Source organism: Botryllus schlosseri, chromosome 9 (genome assembly GCF_051294905.1).
Source record: "Botryllus schlosseri isolate E-star chromosome 9, Bs_hap1, whole genome shotgun sequence".
NCBI lineage: Eukaryota > Metazoa > Chordata > Ascidiacea > Stolidobranchia > Styelidae > Botryllus > Botryllus schlosseri.
Window position 1 is genome coordinate 20,237,300 of NC_137244.1, and position 16,388 is coordinate 20,253,687.

Here is a 16,388-nt window from a genome sequence, read left to right on the forward strand (position 1 = left end):
TCCAGGTAAGCAATCTTTGTAGGTTATCTACAAAAACTACATGGTATTTTTATTAAAAACGCATAATTGAGCAATAAATTGATCGTAAAACGCTGATAATATATGCTGGATTGTCAAGTCACGAACACATCGGACTCAAATAATCACAGTAGAGAGACGCAGATTTTTCTCCCATGATTAGAACACAGTAGACAACCACGCAACAGAGCAATACGAGTAAATCATTGGGCTTCATTCTTTAAAATGTACTTGATCTATAGAGCCAAAAAATACAAACGAGACCCAATTGGAATTCAAGTCCACTGGGTAAAAAAAGGAGATCGCATGTCAATAGAGACGACATTCATGGATCATTATTTGCTCATTTGAAGGAAAGTAGCACCTTGTATAACTCATGACTACCTGGAGCATAATCCATTGTTGGTGTACCAAAAACGACACCATACGCAAACGACAGGAGACCAATTATTTTGGACAAACCGGGGATACTCGTATATAAGTATCGACATTCAGCTTTGTCCATCAACCAATTGACGGAGATTACACCCCACCCACAAAATCCTGATAATTTTCCAAATGAAAGTTTGCTATGGCATGTCACCTTTGTTGCTATGCCAAAACTGATAGTGAATCATCGTTCCATTTTATTTACAAGAAATCCTGAAACCAATTTCAGTGGCTCTGCAATTGTTGGACAAAATTTCAATGCATAACATTGATATTCATCACCTCTAGATCGATTTCACAATGAATGTAATATGGAGGAGTGGTCGGCACCCACGGTTTGCAGACCGGTGACGGTCTGCGTGGATTTCATATACTCTTGCCAGTTAAGTGAAGGTTTAGAATTATAGTGGTCAAATCACTGATAGTTAATAAACAGAATTAGGTTAGTCGCTTTAATTGAAATTTGTGTGTTGCATTTTGGAACCAGTCTGCAGAGCAAAAATAGATTGCCGATTACTGATCTAGAGTATGTCCAACAGAAATCTGAACTTCCTACTATAAAACCAGATGTAGCCGTTATAAAAGGCACTGGGTAAATTTCATATCTAAGACAGTGATCTTGGTAAAAACAGGAATGATAAAGTTTAAGATCATTGCTGCTTCCACCATACATACAAAACAGTAAGTATTGTTGCGGCAGACAGAGAAACCACATACGCAGTCGGTGTTCCAAAGTATTCTTTGATCATTCCCTGAAATATATTTGATATTACACATTGTCGACTTCAACAATCTCTATCAAGCGAACTTGATAAAACCACCACAACATTAAGACTCGGTCGTCACTAAGTGGGTGAGCGGCTCAGTTTTTAATACTAATGTCACAGCGCTAGAGGTTCCTAGCTCCAATCTTGTCTGTAGTACCGGTACGTTTCAAGGGTTGGAGGTTTATCTGGGCTCCTCTTGGCCAGCGTCGCTGTTGATACCAGGGCTGTGGAGTCGGAGTCTGGGTAATTTTAGCACGCCTTGGAGTCGGAGTCATGAAAACTATTGTAGCTGGAGTCGGAGTTTGTGAAAATGACCCTGACCCCAACTTCTTCATTATGAAAACAATTGCTTTCCAAGGTATCTTTAAATTACTAATAATAACTAAAATAGGATTATTAGCAAAGATATAGCTAAATTGTACACATTATCTGCAAATTCCAATTTGGTTGCATAGTTGAAGAAAATCCCAATATGCATCTTCGCGATGCAGTCTCAAATTGATGCAATTTTTGGAATTACACCGTGATACTGTCACAGAGTAAATACATCGTCTGGCTTTGTAAAATTGAAATAAATACAACCAAACGCTGCTTCCCACTTGACAAAAATAAAAATATTTGTGGTGTTCTGGTGTAGCTTAGCTGCGTGGGTCGATCCAATGATCAAGAAAGACTGCATGTCCTAGTCCTTGAATACTTGAGGACATGCATGTAGACTAGACATGCTATTTCACTACTACCTAAATTTCGTTTCTGACCAATGTTTATTAGTAGTGAGAGTGTGTTTGCTTGTGATCAGTATAGTGTCTAATGAGAAAATTAGTAAGTAACATCTGTATTAGTTGCTGACTAGTACACGAGAGCTGCACTTCGATTGTTTTATCTACCAATGGCGATTGCGTTAAAATGCAGGATTAAAATTAATGTTACAATACTGAATCACGATGACTTATGTTGTGCCTACAACAGAAATAATATCAGAAACAGAACTCACCCAACCTCCCCTTTGGACAATCCACCAAAGAACATACTGATATAAGAAGTCCATCGCCCAACTCATAATATCTTTAATCCAATCTACGCCTTCATCCATGGTTGTGCATACAGCCTAAATTAAGGAAATATATCAAAATTGTATTTCGGAACACAAAAATAACAGTCACCTTTGTTATAAGTCTGTACGCAAAGTAGAATACAGCGGCTACTCTGCCCCAGTTGAAATTTTGATCAGCAAATATCTGTTTACAAACTTTCATGAAGATGTCCTTGGTGGATTGAACGAGAACTCTATCAATAAGGCTGAGAATGGAATATAATTTACGATGAGCCGAATGTTTCTGTGGTATTGGGGCATAGTGTAGCCCACCTGTTAAGGTCATTGTCTTCATTCAACTGATCTCCAATAACACGCAAGGTCAATGATACCTCCCTTAAAGCAGCATCGCTATCGCTCATCGCATTACTTTCCGAGCTCTATGAAAGATAATTATGTTAAATAAATTTGGAGAGTGCGAGTTGTGAGGAGGGTCAATATTTCACAGTGCATGCGTTGCGTCAACAAATTCCAACCAGATAGTAGATATCAATTAGCTGTCCCCTAAATGGTTCGACATTAGCCTAGATCATCAACAAAGATAAGTACCAACACAGTTTACTCAACCTCAATGGGTTAAATCAGGGGTGTGCAACATTTTTCATAACGGGGCTGGTTGAATAACGCAGTCGAGCTCAGTGTCGCGGGCAACAAGCCAGAATATGCACCGGTGGGTTATGGTAGGCCACAGGAGCATTTTGAGGTGGGCTACAGTGCCATTTGGAAAATTGTGGCATACGTCAAAGGTTAGTTATATAAGTCATATTATCCTCACAAAGCAGACTTTCATATTGTCAAATTATACGTAGGCTGCATCAAGCTTTCCCATTGACTCTGACAAATGAGACGTAGTGATATTTATGGTGTCACAATGTACAAATCGCAAATGAGAGTGGTTTTCCCCGGCCACGCCTATGATGACAACTCAAGAGTAAGAGTAACGATAATACTTTCGATTTTATAATAACTGTAAGTTACTGCTAGAGTAATCACATATGCCATCAGGTGCGTGTATTTAATTTGTCAATGTCGCCAACGTCGACGTGTATCTATTTTGTCAATGTCGCCAATATCACCAATGCCGTATATGTCGCCAATGTCGACATTGCCGAGCATGTCGCTAATGCCGACATTGCCGCCAGGGGGCCAAAAGTAGGGTTGTAATGACTCGAGTCAGGATGTTTCAATGTCGACAATGCCCACAGAAATTTGTCAATGTCGCCATGTCGACGTGTATCTATTTTGCCTTGTTCTTTCCATTCCTTGTAAGTGCATTACAAATTCGATTCAAAGATAGAAAAAATGGAATTAATATTGGAATTATAATAAAAGCGCATTATAGCCCAAGTTCACAAATTAGATTAGAATTCAAACTATTGCATTATTATACTTGAGTAGCAGGTGCGTAGCCGGGTGGTAAGATTTTATGATGTTATAAATTTTTGTCCTTGATGTTTTTGCAGCATAACCGACTTGAGGTATGCATAGAAACGATGTGTGTGGCAAGATAGCGTAATGGTATAATCCACAGCTGCAACACCAATGGGTTGCGGGTTCGAGTCCGACGCCAGAATTCCTACCCAAGTGTTGGAGGTTTCTAGGCTCCTCGCCATGTCATTCGTGTAAGCGGTGTCTTATAAAAGCCTAGAAGTGGGCCTCTCAACAAGTCGGCAGCTACGGAATAGAAATGAATAGAATCGGCCAGATGTAAATTATCACAGTAGTCGACAAACACCATTAACACCACAAACAACAACATAGAAAAGATATGTTCATATTCATACCAGCATGAGTGGATGATGTGCAATGTGCATAAGGGTTCTTCAAAATGACTTTTTTTCTCAAATCGTACTGGCTACTTGATAAAATTGGTAGGTTACCTAATTTAAGCCTACACACAAAATTTGGTTCAATTCCAGCCAGTAACCGCTTTGCTACAGGAGAATAAAGTTTCTATTTATTATATAAAAATATAATAAAAAACTTGAAAATTTTCTGTTCACCCAATGAAAGTGTTAGGCAGTCTATAGAAACGATGCTCACCAAATTTGGTTCAATTCCAACCAGTGGAAGCGGAGTTATTGCCGTCGAAAAATTTGGATTTGAATAAAATAGTATTTACGGTGACCGATTCTTTGTTTATTTATTACAGTTGTGCTCACCGTAAATACTATTTTATTCAAATCCAAATTTTTCGACGGCAATAACTCCGCTTCCACTGGTTGGAATTGAACCAAATTTGGTGAACATCATTTCTATAGACAGCCTAACACTTCCATGGGGTGAACAGATAATTTTTCAAATGTTTTATTATTTATTTTTATATAATAAATAGAAACTTTCTTCTCCTGTAGCAAAGCGGTTACTGGCTGGAATTGAACCAAATTTTGTGTGCAGGCTTAAATTAGGTAACCTAACCATTTTATCAAGTAGCCAGTACGATTTGAGAAAAAAAGTCATTTTTGAAGAGCCCTGATGTGCATATTATTTGGTCCGACCCTGCCCGGATTTGAATCACGATCAGATATACTTTTTGAAACTACTGCTCATACCTTCATTTCCTACTTCCACTTGAAACAGCTTTGACCTGTATTGGAAATTACTATACGTACACCTGAAATTGGGTGGGAAGTATAACGACGTGATCATGTATGCAAATTTTCTTGGGGAATGTACTTCAAGAAATCATGTTAAATCATTTTCTGTCGCTCATCGGTCATAAGGATCCAATTATGCTACGGAACAAGAAATTTATCGCAGCAACTGATCAAACGATAGGGCCCAGTATTATTGTCGGAACTGGCAACAGTGACAAAATAGATAGGCTACATGTTGACATTGACAAATTAAATACACCCCCACCTGGGTCATATGTAATTTGCCACTCAAGAGTACCTAGGAAATCAAACTAAAGTGCAATAGATATAGGTATACACTATACAGTACTGCGGTCGGTCATGATATTGTTACATAAAAGCTGCCATAATTGCAATTTATTATCATCTATTATTATCAACTTCCTGTGAACATATACGCCACCATTACGTATCGCTGAATTAGCGCGGCGCATTAATCAGTGGAGTCCGATCTAAAAATGTCCAGCATCTTAATCATTGATTTGAAATAATTGTACATTAATTTAAAGAGTCGCATGAATCGATTGTATCACTGGATCGAATGTTCTGGCATCGCAGTTACAAGACATCAATAGCTTGCAAACAAAACTCATTGCAATAATTTATTGGCATGAATTTGAGTATAACAGACCCAGGTAATCATAGTCACGTCGATATGAAAACCGTCCGTGCCAATTTATTCTTGTCCAAGTTTGCTGGCAATCTTCGGAAGCATGATAGCTCACGACTATTAGCCTACATTACAAGTTCAGTATTACAGCCCTATTTTAGCAGAACCAAGTGGACCACAGAGCATTTTCAAACCAGAACATGGGTCACGTCCCAAAAAAGGTCAAAAATCCCTGTGTCAGACCACAGGCGAAATTAGATACTCTTCGAATGGACCGCATACCATTCAAAACTGCCACTGCTTCACGGGTCGCACAATCTTTCTATGTGGGCCTGGCCTACATTCCACAGTTTGCACACCCCTCAATAACACCACAAGTTGAGGCACAACGTTTCTAGGTTCTGCACATGAAATAGCACATGAATAGAATATACAAAGACTTTTCGAACCTTGTTACATAACTGAACTGTTTCCTGTACAGCTCCTTTCTTATCCTGCGACAGGTCGGGATCACGTTCTGCTCTGTCAGAGATAAACCTATAACAGACCAGAATTAAGCTACTGCTGAACATGTAAAAGGATGGGTAAGGAAGTACATTGTCAGAAGATGCCTTGCTTGGTTTCCAACAGCTCTTTCCTCCTCAGTTAGATGTCTCGTGTATGAACCTGGTAGTATAGAGAATATTGTGTATAGTGTATAATTATTTACGTCCCTTAGAAAAACTCTCCGGGGAGAAACTGACCCAGGGGTTATTCCATAAAGCAAACCGGAAGTGACACCACTCCCAGACCTCTATGATGTCACTTTCATTAGCCTATTTTATGAAAAACGGCCAAAATACTTGTTGAACCAGTCTACATATTATCGTCACACGATCAACAAACCCCATAAAGCTCTTTTCAAAGTACCTTATCTCGAGGAACTGCAGACTTTATGCCCGACTCATTGAAGTGATATCTTGATTGCACAATGCACAGCCCCTAACTGCGGGCATTGAATTCGCTCCCATAGCATTTGATTGTTATCAACTTATTATTAGCATCAGTGGCTCAAGGTTAAGGTTATATAAGTTACACAAGCTATGTTACCAAAGATGACAGCGTTTACGGAGATTCATTTCCAATGTCCATTTTTCTAGGGAAGGTAAGATGCTACACGATAGCCTACTCAAGTGAGTATACCGACAAATTATATAATTGCAAACATATATATGGCATATGTAATAGCTATACAAAATTTACCTTCCCCACCAACAGCTCCCTGGACCGAAGACGATTCAGGATCTGTTCTTCTACCTGGTCTGGCGGTTCTCGGTCGGGTTGGCCTAGATGGTCGAGGATCCTCGTCATTTTTATCATCTATCTTCCCTGCTTCCTTCTTCGCTTGATCACCGCCCCCCGACATTGCCACACAAGAAATGGAATGGTATACCGTATATCTATATGTTAGATATAGCGGCTGCCTATATACTAACAACTTCGCATCAAGGAGAGCCTGAAGAGCAATCGCCAATCAACTATGAGAGGTTAAGAGAAAATATGGGGGTTAAATAGGGCACAATGACTACTCGACCAATCAATGGCTCAAAAATAAGGATTAAGCGGGTTGGTGCGATTGAGTGCACAATAAGGTCTTTTGCTGCAAGCACAATACGGACAGTACATGCAGCCAAATAACTATTTCAATTAATTAAGGATCGTAAGTCCCTTACAGCTAAGGACTTCAACCTTAAGGACAGGGATATCTAGAACTTCTAGATATCCCTGCTTAAGGACCCTAACTTTATTACTGTCCTTCATTATGTACACTTGTGTTGTAGAAGCTGCTCATATCAAAACATCTTCACGATCTTTGATCGCATATGGAATTTTAATGTTGACATATTGATTGGCACGATTGACAAATAAAGATTCTTTCGCACAAACCCTGGAGGTCTGGAGAAAGTAAGGATGATCCATCTGCTGATTCCAGATATGCTTTATTCGTAAACTACAGTGCGTCTAAGGACTCCATCCACACATAGATATACTCCGTTCAGCAGGTATCTTGCGTTCCTGTTAAAGTGTTAAGTTGACCAAACTGCGTCTTGCGATGAGAGCGAGACCAGAAGTTAGCCATAACTTTTCCAGTCATGATAATCTAAAGTGTCCTATTCGGAAAACGCGTTAAAATCATCACTATTGACTCCAAACATCATCATCATCATTGGTTTATTAGCAATTTTATCAGTTCAATACACCACAAAAAAATGCGATACAATGAAAAGACAGGAAGGTGTCGAAGCACATTCTCATTTGTGTTTTGTATGAATATGTGAATAGTCATGGGAATAAGGTCCTAAAAAGCGGTTCTATACCAATACCGAGAAAACCATTACCGAGAACGGACATTACCGAGAACGCTATTACCGAGAATGGACATTACAGAGAATGGACACCACAGAGAAGGGACATTACCGAGAATTGACACCACAGAGAATGGACATTACCGAGAATTGACACCACAGAGAATGGACATTACCGAGAATGGACACCACAGAGAATGAACAGTACCGAGAATGGACACCACCGAGAATGGACAGTACCGAGTATTGACACCACAGAGAATGGACATTACCGAGAATTGACACCACAGAGAAAGGACATTACCGAGAATGGACACAACAGAGAATGGACATTACCGAGAATTGACACAACAGAGAATGGACATTACCGAGAATGGACACCACCGAGAATAGACATTACCGAGAATGGACATTACCGAGAATGGACACCACCGAGAATGGTCATTACCGAGAATATGGACAATACCGAGAATGGACATTACCGAGAATGGACATTACCGAGAATTGCCAATGTCGAGAATCTATCTTACTGAGACGGACGTTGTCGGGAAAATTATACCTGCGAATTGACACCGAATGTGGCAACGCCGTGATGCACATACACGCGATCTGTACCTACATATGAATGACATGCCTGCACGAGTGCGTGCATAAATTGTACACGTGAACTTATAGTCCTAAAGCATGTGATCATCAATCAATAGGGTTGGTTTTAAAGCGGTTTTACAATATCAGCTGATTGTCTACAACGTTTCCGATTCGTGTACTAACCGTGACATACGAATTAGCCTACTCCGCTTCACTGATACGGAAATCTGTAGCATCCAGTTGTCATGCATATCTCAAAAGAGTATAATATGGTTGAAATCGAGAAGTCATCAACTCTCACAGAGCTCGCAAAGGGAGTAACAAATATACTGGCAAATCATGGTCTGCATTTTTCATTTGCGGCATGGGCCTACTCATTTTCAGTAGACGGTTAGTCATTCTATAGATTGGTCAACATATATGTTTAGGCTGACGCGATAATTCATATGTTTAGGCTGACGCGATAATTCGGGAATAGAGTGTATCAAGTAGACAAGAATTAATATTGGTAGTAGATGATTACTATGGAGAAAGTGCGTATTTAATCAGTAGTGACCGTCACGAAAATCTGGCTCACGAATTATTGTAAGAGAACGTGTCTTGTGGTGATTCTGGGCGCAAACACAATTTAATGTAGGGCGTAGATAATAAAGTTGGGTTGATTAAAAAGTATATTATCGCGTTCATCAGGATTTAACAACACAAGATAAAGAAACTTCGTTGATCGCTGCGTATACAATTGACCGAGGTACATTTTTCATCTAAAGCAGTTATCAAACCTAGACAAACTATACAGTGTACAGGTACACTGCGTAATATTCCTACGCAGAAATATATTCGATTATGACTGTGACGATTGTGATTCCTAGGTAATGGCTTCGCTCAACAATCGGACAATCAACGAATTATGCACTTACCTTTGTAATGCAATATATCGTATCTATATTCAATGATACGTTGCGTCGCTGTACCGTACTAATTTGACCCGAATTTCATTTCGCGATGATGATAATTCTACCTGTTACAATCGCAGAATATTTTATCAGTAGGCTGCCGTTTTACTCAGCAACCTGACAACTGACAGCCAACCATTACGCTATCTTGCAGATAGTCACGCTATATTTCCTTGTCGCTCCTTTCCTACTGTTTTAAAGCTTCTACGGCTAGCAAAAATAAGAGACTGAGAAGTTCTGAATTTACTGTAAGCCCAGAAACTCTAGTTCCAACATTATAAGCAATCATGTTCCAGGTTATTTGCATTTTATTACTTGTCTGTGGCATGCTAAAATGAAACATCCAGAGGATAAATAGGTACAGCGGTGATCACCAACACAGACCTGGCGTTTCTTCATCAGAAAGGATGCTAAATATGTGGTGATCGCTATCATCTATTTATTCACTTAGATTGTATGCCACTCTTGGCAGAAAATCTGTAGTCATGTCGGTTAACTACGCTTCATCACAAAGCCGCTTCAATTTGTGGCTAATGTCGACGTATTTTTTCTTTCTTTTAGGCGTGGCCTGGCCTGTGGAAGTTTGTAACAGCTGCACTCGATTTTGCATGACATCCATCCTTCAAAAATATATGTATATTCAAGTTGAAACCAAGTACACATATATATCTTCCATTGTTTATACTCACTTTATACACTCTAAAAATTTCCAAATGGTTACGTGACATCCTCCAACTAGAACGCGGAAGCCGTGATGCCATCCTTGGTTCGGTGCATGCTATCGATGGTACGTTGTCGCACATTCCAAATGCTGGGCGGGAACAGCGGCCGCCTATTACTGCCTTGTTGATCATTCGTGATACCGGCAGAAACAATAATGAGTTGAATACTTCATATATTCGCGCAGCAAATCTGTACTATCAATGTTTGATATAACGTGGTAATGAAAAGACGTTAGTCACGGACAATTCGCAAAAGTGTCATCAATCTTCAGAGGTGAATCAAAAGGGGGAGAGGTGTGCTTTTTTGCAATCAGGCAATGTTTTAAATTGTAGTAGATTAATCGGGTTAAATCTCTGTACGTACAAATGCCAGTTCGCGTTTACGTCTCTACACGCATAAACATATGCCAGTTAAGTTATATATTAAAATATAGAGTTAGATGGATTATTTTATTCAATTCAGTAGGCTGATATGTGAATAATGACTTGGTCACAAAGCGGCGAAAGCGAATCGCAAACAAATTTTGGCGCCGCTATTGATGACTTAATATGCGAATCGATTAGTGTTGTTGGTATATAAACGCATCGCAGGCATAATCTAGTCTGACGGGTGGTAATTATAAAGATTTAGGTGGTTAAGATAGAACAACAAGGTCGTGAAGATACAATAATAACAATATGAACATCGTTAGAGCAGTCTACCCCATAGTTTTAGACATCTCAACACACCAAAAATGCTATACTATCTTACACTGATTCAAACCTGATGACGCAATACAAAATAATCTAGATCAGCAAGAATTTCAATGTGGCCAATCCAATCCGCAACAGTGAAAAAGATTGCATCTGTTAATATAGCCTACCTATATATGTATATCCCTGAAATAATTAGCCAAGTCTTCGGCAAAACTTGGCCAGCCCGAATTGAAAGAAATAAGTCAATATTTCGAAGCACTGTTTGACGTCGCACTCGGGCACAAAAGCAAGGGCCGTCAAGCACTTCACCTGAAAGTAATCATCCCGTTTTACACTTAGCGTTGACGCCGTAGCTAAAATGAACGCTTATCTGAGCGGAGAAACCGGAATTAGATTGATACTCGGTTTTCAAACCTAATTCTTGGACCTTTCTCTGCACATTTTGGCTCAAATGAAATAGGCAGCCCGTGACTTTAATGTTCGGAAATGCTTCCGAGAATGCTCGAATCGCTGAGGATTCAAAGTCGTGCATAAGTGTTGTCGGATTCAAGTCTGGCCTTCTTTGTTTTAGCACCTGTTGATATAGGAATAGGCTAATCAGTTACGCATAGTCGAATATGCAGACTCCAATATGTACCCATGCTCATGCAGGTGTAGCGCTCTACACATGTTTGTAAACCCATCGAAACGACGTCTATGATTTACCTGCAGTAACTCTTTGTACATGGATACGTCCTTATGGGTCAAGAGAGCGTAAACTCCAGGGACAGTTTCATGATCTTTTGTAAAATGGATGGTGTACATCTGATGGAAGATATTTGGCACAGTTTTAAATATGCCGTCGGCGTGCCATTCTGTGTATCTGGTGAATAATCGAGAATAAGGCAGAAGAAAAACAACCCTTTTAAAAATGCTTAGTATGAAATTAACAGCAGTGCGACAATACAATAGATTAGCTAACGGTTGTTTCTATATCAGTACATTACATAGAAAGACATCACCAAACCTAAATATTAACGATAACGGCACTCCACTATAGAAATATATACATTGGCCTACGCTGCTTAGACATGTGCAAGGTATCGAATTAATTTTCATTCTAAATAGAGACTGTTAGTTGATCCCGAAGAAAATCCCATTCTAGGTAAGCACTATAATAAACTTGCAACATACGTTAGCGTCATGGCAAGTAAACATATCGAAAGACCAGCTTCAAACGTAATGAAACTTGACGTCATTATAGCACAATTCGAGGACTGCATTCAAAAATAGACTTGAAGGTTTGTTGCCATGTGTGGGTAACAAACTATTTATTAAATCATTTGACTTTACCGCCGTTTATCAGGATTTTTCCTTTTTCATATATTTAATTCCAGCGTCTAGTTTTGTGAATAACATTCAACCATTTCAAATTCAAATCCAACCCCCGAAAACGGTTGATCACTACTCTTTATGCATTCGGTTCACAAACGGTATTGCACTATTCACGAACGAGCCGAAATAGCAAACGGGAAACTCAATATTCTTAGTGAATTTGTTGGAACGTGTTTCGCGGTCTCGAAAAATTGTCTCGCGGACCCCAGTTTGAGAACCACTGGTCTGGCTAGACGTGAATACATTTCCCATAAAACGATATTGAAATAACATCATACCTTTGAACCATTTCTTTTGCCTCTACTATGCCAAACGTAGCACAGTGATTGTGTTCTTGAGATTGCTTCAGAACGATTGGTGGCTCTGATCCTTCAAGGACTTTCAATGAACACCGACATTTTTTCTATCATAATGCGTGCATATCCAGTACGAAGTACCATTCGAAACTTTCATTCTCCTAAATACGAACTCGACAACAGCGATCAACTTATTTCCTCGGGTCGAAGTAATGTATTTTGCTAATACATTAGGTCCTGATTGTTCTGCCACTTCGTCGTCCACCTCTCTTAGCTGACCAACACCTGTCATGACTTTTAGTCGTAAAGCATGTGATTGACCGATACGGTTGGATTTAAAACAGCTGATTGTCTCGAACACTCCACATTAGTGTGGTGATGATACCAACTACGGCATAACATTGAATAATTTCGCTTCACTGGCGCCCAATCTGCAACAACCTGCTGTGATTCTAATCTTAAAAGAGCATAATATGATTAGGAGCCACTAAAGAAACTATGGTTCGATAAGGCATTCCGTCCCTTCACTGGCATGGATACCTCTAATAACCCATCAACCTGCTGTGATTACTATCTCAATTCGTTTTATCTGCTTGAAAGCGAAAAGGCAAACTATGACACAATAGTGTTCTTCAAAGGAACGGATATCTGTAATACTAGCGGAACTCATTGAGCTGCTGTGATTGGTATGAAGCAAGAAGGCATCAATTCTTTCAAATCTCGAAAAGGGGATAAACAAGTATCTAGGCTGATCATGGCCTACATTTACGGTTGATGCAGCTTAGTCATTTTCAGTAAACGATTGGCTTTAGGCTACTAGTAATGTCCTCTCAATAATGTTTACTTTGCTCGACTTAGAAAGCCTTATAAGGGTATTCTGCACCTTCCCCTTCCAGCAGCATATTGTTATTATTAATTGTTAATTGTTGAGAAGGAAACAATGCGACGCTTATCACCTTATCGGTGGCAGAAAGTAGTACGAGACATTTTACAGTAAACGGGTTGGATTACCACATTTCTGTCATGTCTCATATGCACAACGCCTATAATGCACGCATGTTATGCATATGCACATTGCACATTGCACAAACACAAATCGTATGTGCATCACTCTCTAATTTTTCACGAGGCTGCGCGCACTCCCCAACTCACTGCGCGGTCCCTTGGACAACAGCGCGTAACAACTATGAATAACATTGATCCCAACGTAGTGATATTAGGTATTTTCTGGTTTAGATTTCACGACATTCTTCATATTCGGAAATATACATTCTCGGTAATGGCCATTATCGGTGGTGTCCATTCTCTGTAATGTCCATTCTCGGTATTGTCCATATTCTCGGTAATGACCATTCTCGGTGGTGTCCATTCACGGTAATGTACATTCTCTGTAATGTCAATATTCTCGGTAATGTCCATTCTCGGTAATGTCCGTTCCCGGTATCGTCAATATTCTCGGTAATGTCCATTCTCTGTAGTGTCAATTCTCGGTAGCGTCCATTCTCTGTGGTGTCAATTCTCGGTAATGTCCATTCTCTGTGGTGTCCATTCTCGGTAATGTCCATTCTCTGTGGTGTCAATTCTCGGTAATGTCTATTCTCGGTGGTGTCAATTCTCGGTAATGTCAATTCTCTGTGGTGCCAATTCTCGGTAATGTTCATTCTCTGTGGTGTCCATTCTCGGTAATGTCCATTCTCTGTGGTGTCAATTCTCGGTACTGTCCATTCTCTGTGGTGTCCATTCTCGGTAATGTCCATTCTCGGTGGTGTCAATTCTCGCTAATGTCCATTCTCGGTGGTGACCATTCTCGGTAATGGCATTCTCGGTAATGGTTTTCTCGGTATTGTCCGGACACCCTAAAAAGCATCTCCCACAAAACTGAAATCATTAGTTTCTGTCACATAGGGTATTACCACAACCTAACATTGATCTCGCCTTCCGCCACGTGCCACCTGATTTTGTCGCTTGCCTTTTATATTCTCTGCTTTACTTTTCATTCAGTGTGCATGCCTCTTCTTCACTTCACCTAAGCCAAGGTGTGTGTCTGATCCCAAAGACTACTCCAAGTCGTTTCGACACCGAGCGAGATAGTGTAATGGTTATGCGTCCGGCTTCTCGAGCGGTAGGTCGTGGGTTCGATCCCCGGCCGGGTCATACCAAAGACTCGAAAAATGGTATCCGCAGCTAGGCGCTCAGCAATCACGGATAGCATGGAGGAGAAAAAAAAAACGGGATCGCAGACTAGATGACCTCATGGGGCCGTATCGCAACTCCGTCGCCAAAGCGTCTCGATGGTGCAGGCGAGAAAGAATATCATATCTCTCTCTCTCTCTCTCTTCCTATCTTTTCATTGTGTCGCAGTTTTGTGGTGTTTTGAAATTATGACAATATCAATAATAACTGAATGATACTAGTAATGCTAGTAGGTGGACCAGCAGCAAGATAGATGTTAGATTAGTCTTTCCCAAACATTTTCACACAACGTCCTCCTGGGCCACAAACCAGGCATCAAATCAACCCCCTAACTCCCTCCTTCTCCCGACAAAAAGTAGTTTGGTTCATTGCACATCAGTGGGGTTGTTGAAAAATAACTTTTTTTCGGATCTCGTATCTCGGATCTCGGATCTCTGATTAAATTGTTAGGTTGCGTAAAAAACGCTGCTCACCAAATTTGCCACAATACCAACCAGTATACGCTGACGCAGAGCCAATCGAAAATTTTGATTTTATTATTAAAATTTAAAAAAAATCAAATTTTACTGTCATCATCATCATTATCATTGGTTTATTAGCGATTTTATCAGTTCAATACACCACAAAAAAGCGATACAATGAAAAATAGGAAGGTGTCGAAGCGACTTGGAGTAGTCTATGAAATCAGACATCCACCTTGGCCTGGTTTGGCGATGTTAAAGGGGAGGCATGCACAATGCACACTGAATGAAAAGTAAAGAAGATAGTATAGAGAAAAGTAAGCGACAAAAATGGGGTGGCATGTCATGTAAGGCGAGATCGATAGGTCAGTCGTGGTCTGGTAATCTTGAGGATGGACTAGTATTCATTTATAGTTATAATTGCTTGTATTTCGACTTGAATGTGGACAATGGACATGCTCGTCGACTGTCGGATAGCCGGCGGGATACTGTTCCACACATCAGATTCAACGTATTTGACGGAGCGCTGACCTTTTTGGTCGATCAAATGATATATAGACGACGTGGATACGCGTGTGTTGTACTTGTGCGCTTTTGATTCCGAGGTAAAAAATGTCATCGAAATATAAGGGGCAACGACCGCAGTGGAACTAATAAGCCTACATAACCTTGGCGATTTCAATAGTTTCCGGATATCTTCTATGCTTTGGACACCGAATCTCTTCAACAGCGACTTGTTGGATGAACTGGACAACCACGCCCCTGTGGCGCTCTAGCTATGATACGGAGTACCTTATAATGTAGTTTTTGCAGTGGCTCGACTGCAGTTTTACTGGCATCCCCCCAACAATAGGATGCCATATTGTAACTTCGATTGGATTAAGGATTTAAGGAGTATCAGAAGATCCCAGGCTGGCATGAAGCGCCCAATTGAGGCTGTAGAACAGGCCGCACTTCGGTTATAATTTAGTGTTTAGGGACTGAATACGACTCTTCCAGGACATGTCGAGGTATTTGGCACTGTGTTGTCAACCCCATAAAGCTGTTTAGCTGTCTACAAAAACGATGCAAATCAAATTTGACGCAATTCCAACTCGTAGAAGCGAAAGTTATTTGAGTTTTTCATTCATAATTCTGGGATTTTCCACCGTATTATGCCATTTTTGCTAACCTAAAACTTTCAGCTGCAATAACTTCACTTCAAGGC

The 16,388-nt window shown here is 40.1% G+C and overlaps 2 protein-coding genes and 1 long non-coding RNA gene across 3 annotated transcripts in view; 1 reads left to right on the forward strand and 2 right to left on the reverse strand.

Moving 5' to 3' along the window:
• LOC145445954 (apoptosis regulator BAX-like) lies at positions 1-7,685 on the reverse strand. The gene is made up of 7 exons (XM_080324121.1): positions 6,796-7,685; positions 6,150-6,219; positions 6,003-6,090; positions 2,581-2,687; positions 2,378-2,513; positions 2,209-2,322; positions 1-1,199 (listed from the first exon to the last, which is right to left on the reverse strand). The coding sequence occupies exons 1-7, from the start codon at positions 6,956-6,958 to the stop codon at positions 1,098-1,100; spliced, it is 780 nt and encodes a 259-aa protein (XP_080180247.1). The 5' UTR covers positions 6,959-7,685; the 3' UTR covers positions 1-1,097.
• Positions 7,098-16,388, forward strand: part of LOC145445959 (cytochrome b-245 light chain-like) — a 23,283-nt gene continuing 13,992 nt past the window's right edge. The window contains exon 1 of the mRNA XM_080324128.1: positions 7,098-7,107. The gene's annotated coding sequence lies outside the window, so the exon portion shown is untranslated. The remainder of the gene's footprint in view (positions 7,108-16,388) is intronic.
• Positions 9,730-10,297, reverse strand: LOC145447172 (uncharacterized). Its single transcript, XR_013917481.1, has 2 exons — positions 10,129-10,297; positions 9,730-10,059 (listed from the first exon to the last, which is right to left on the reverse strand). It is a non-coding gene; the product is annotated as an uncharacterized LOC145447172 (long non-coding RNA).

Bases quoted from the DNA above. Each gene is read 5' to 3' on its own strand.
- LOC145445954 (XM_080324121.1), bottom strand. From the start codon at position 6,958: ATGTCGGGGGGCGGTGATCAAGCGAAGAAGGAAGCAGGGAAGATAGAT. The intron at 6,091-6,149 runs GTACTTCCTTAC...GGTCTGTTATAG, and splicing joins GCAAGGCATCTTCTGACAAT to GTTTATCTCTGACAGAGCAG. The intron at 2,323-2,377 runs GTGACTGTTATT...TCCTTAATTTAG, and splicing joins CGTACAGACTTATAACAAAG to GCTGTATGCACAACCATGGA.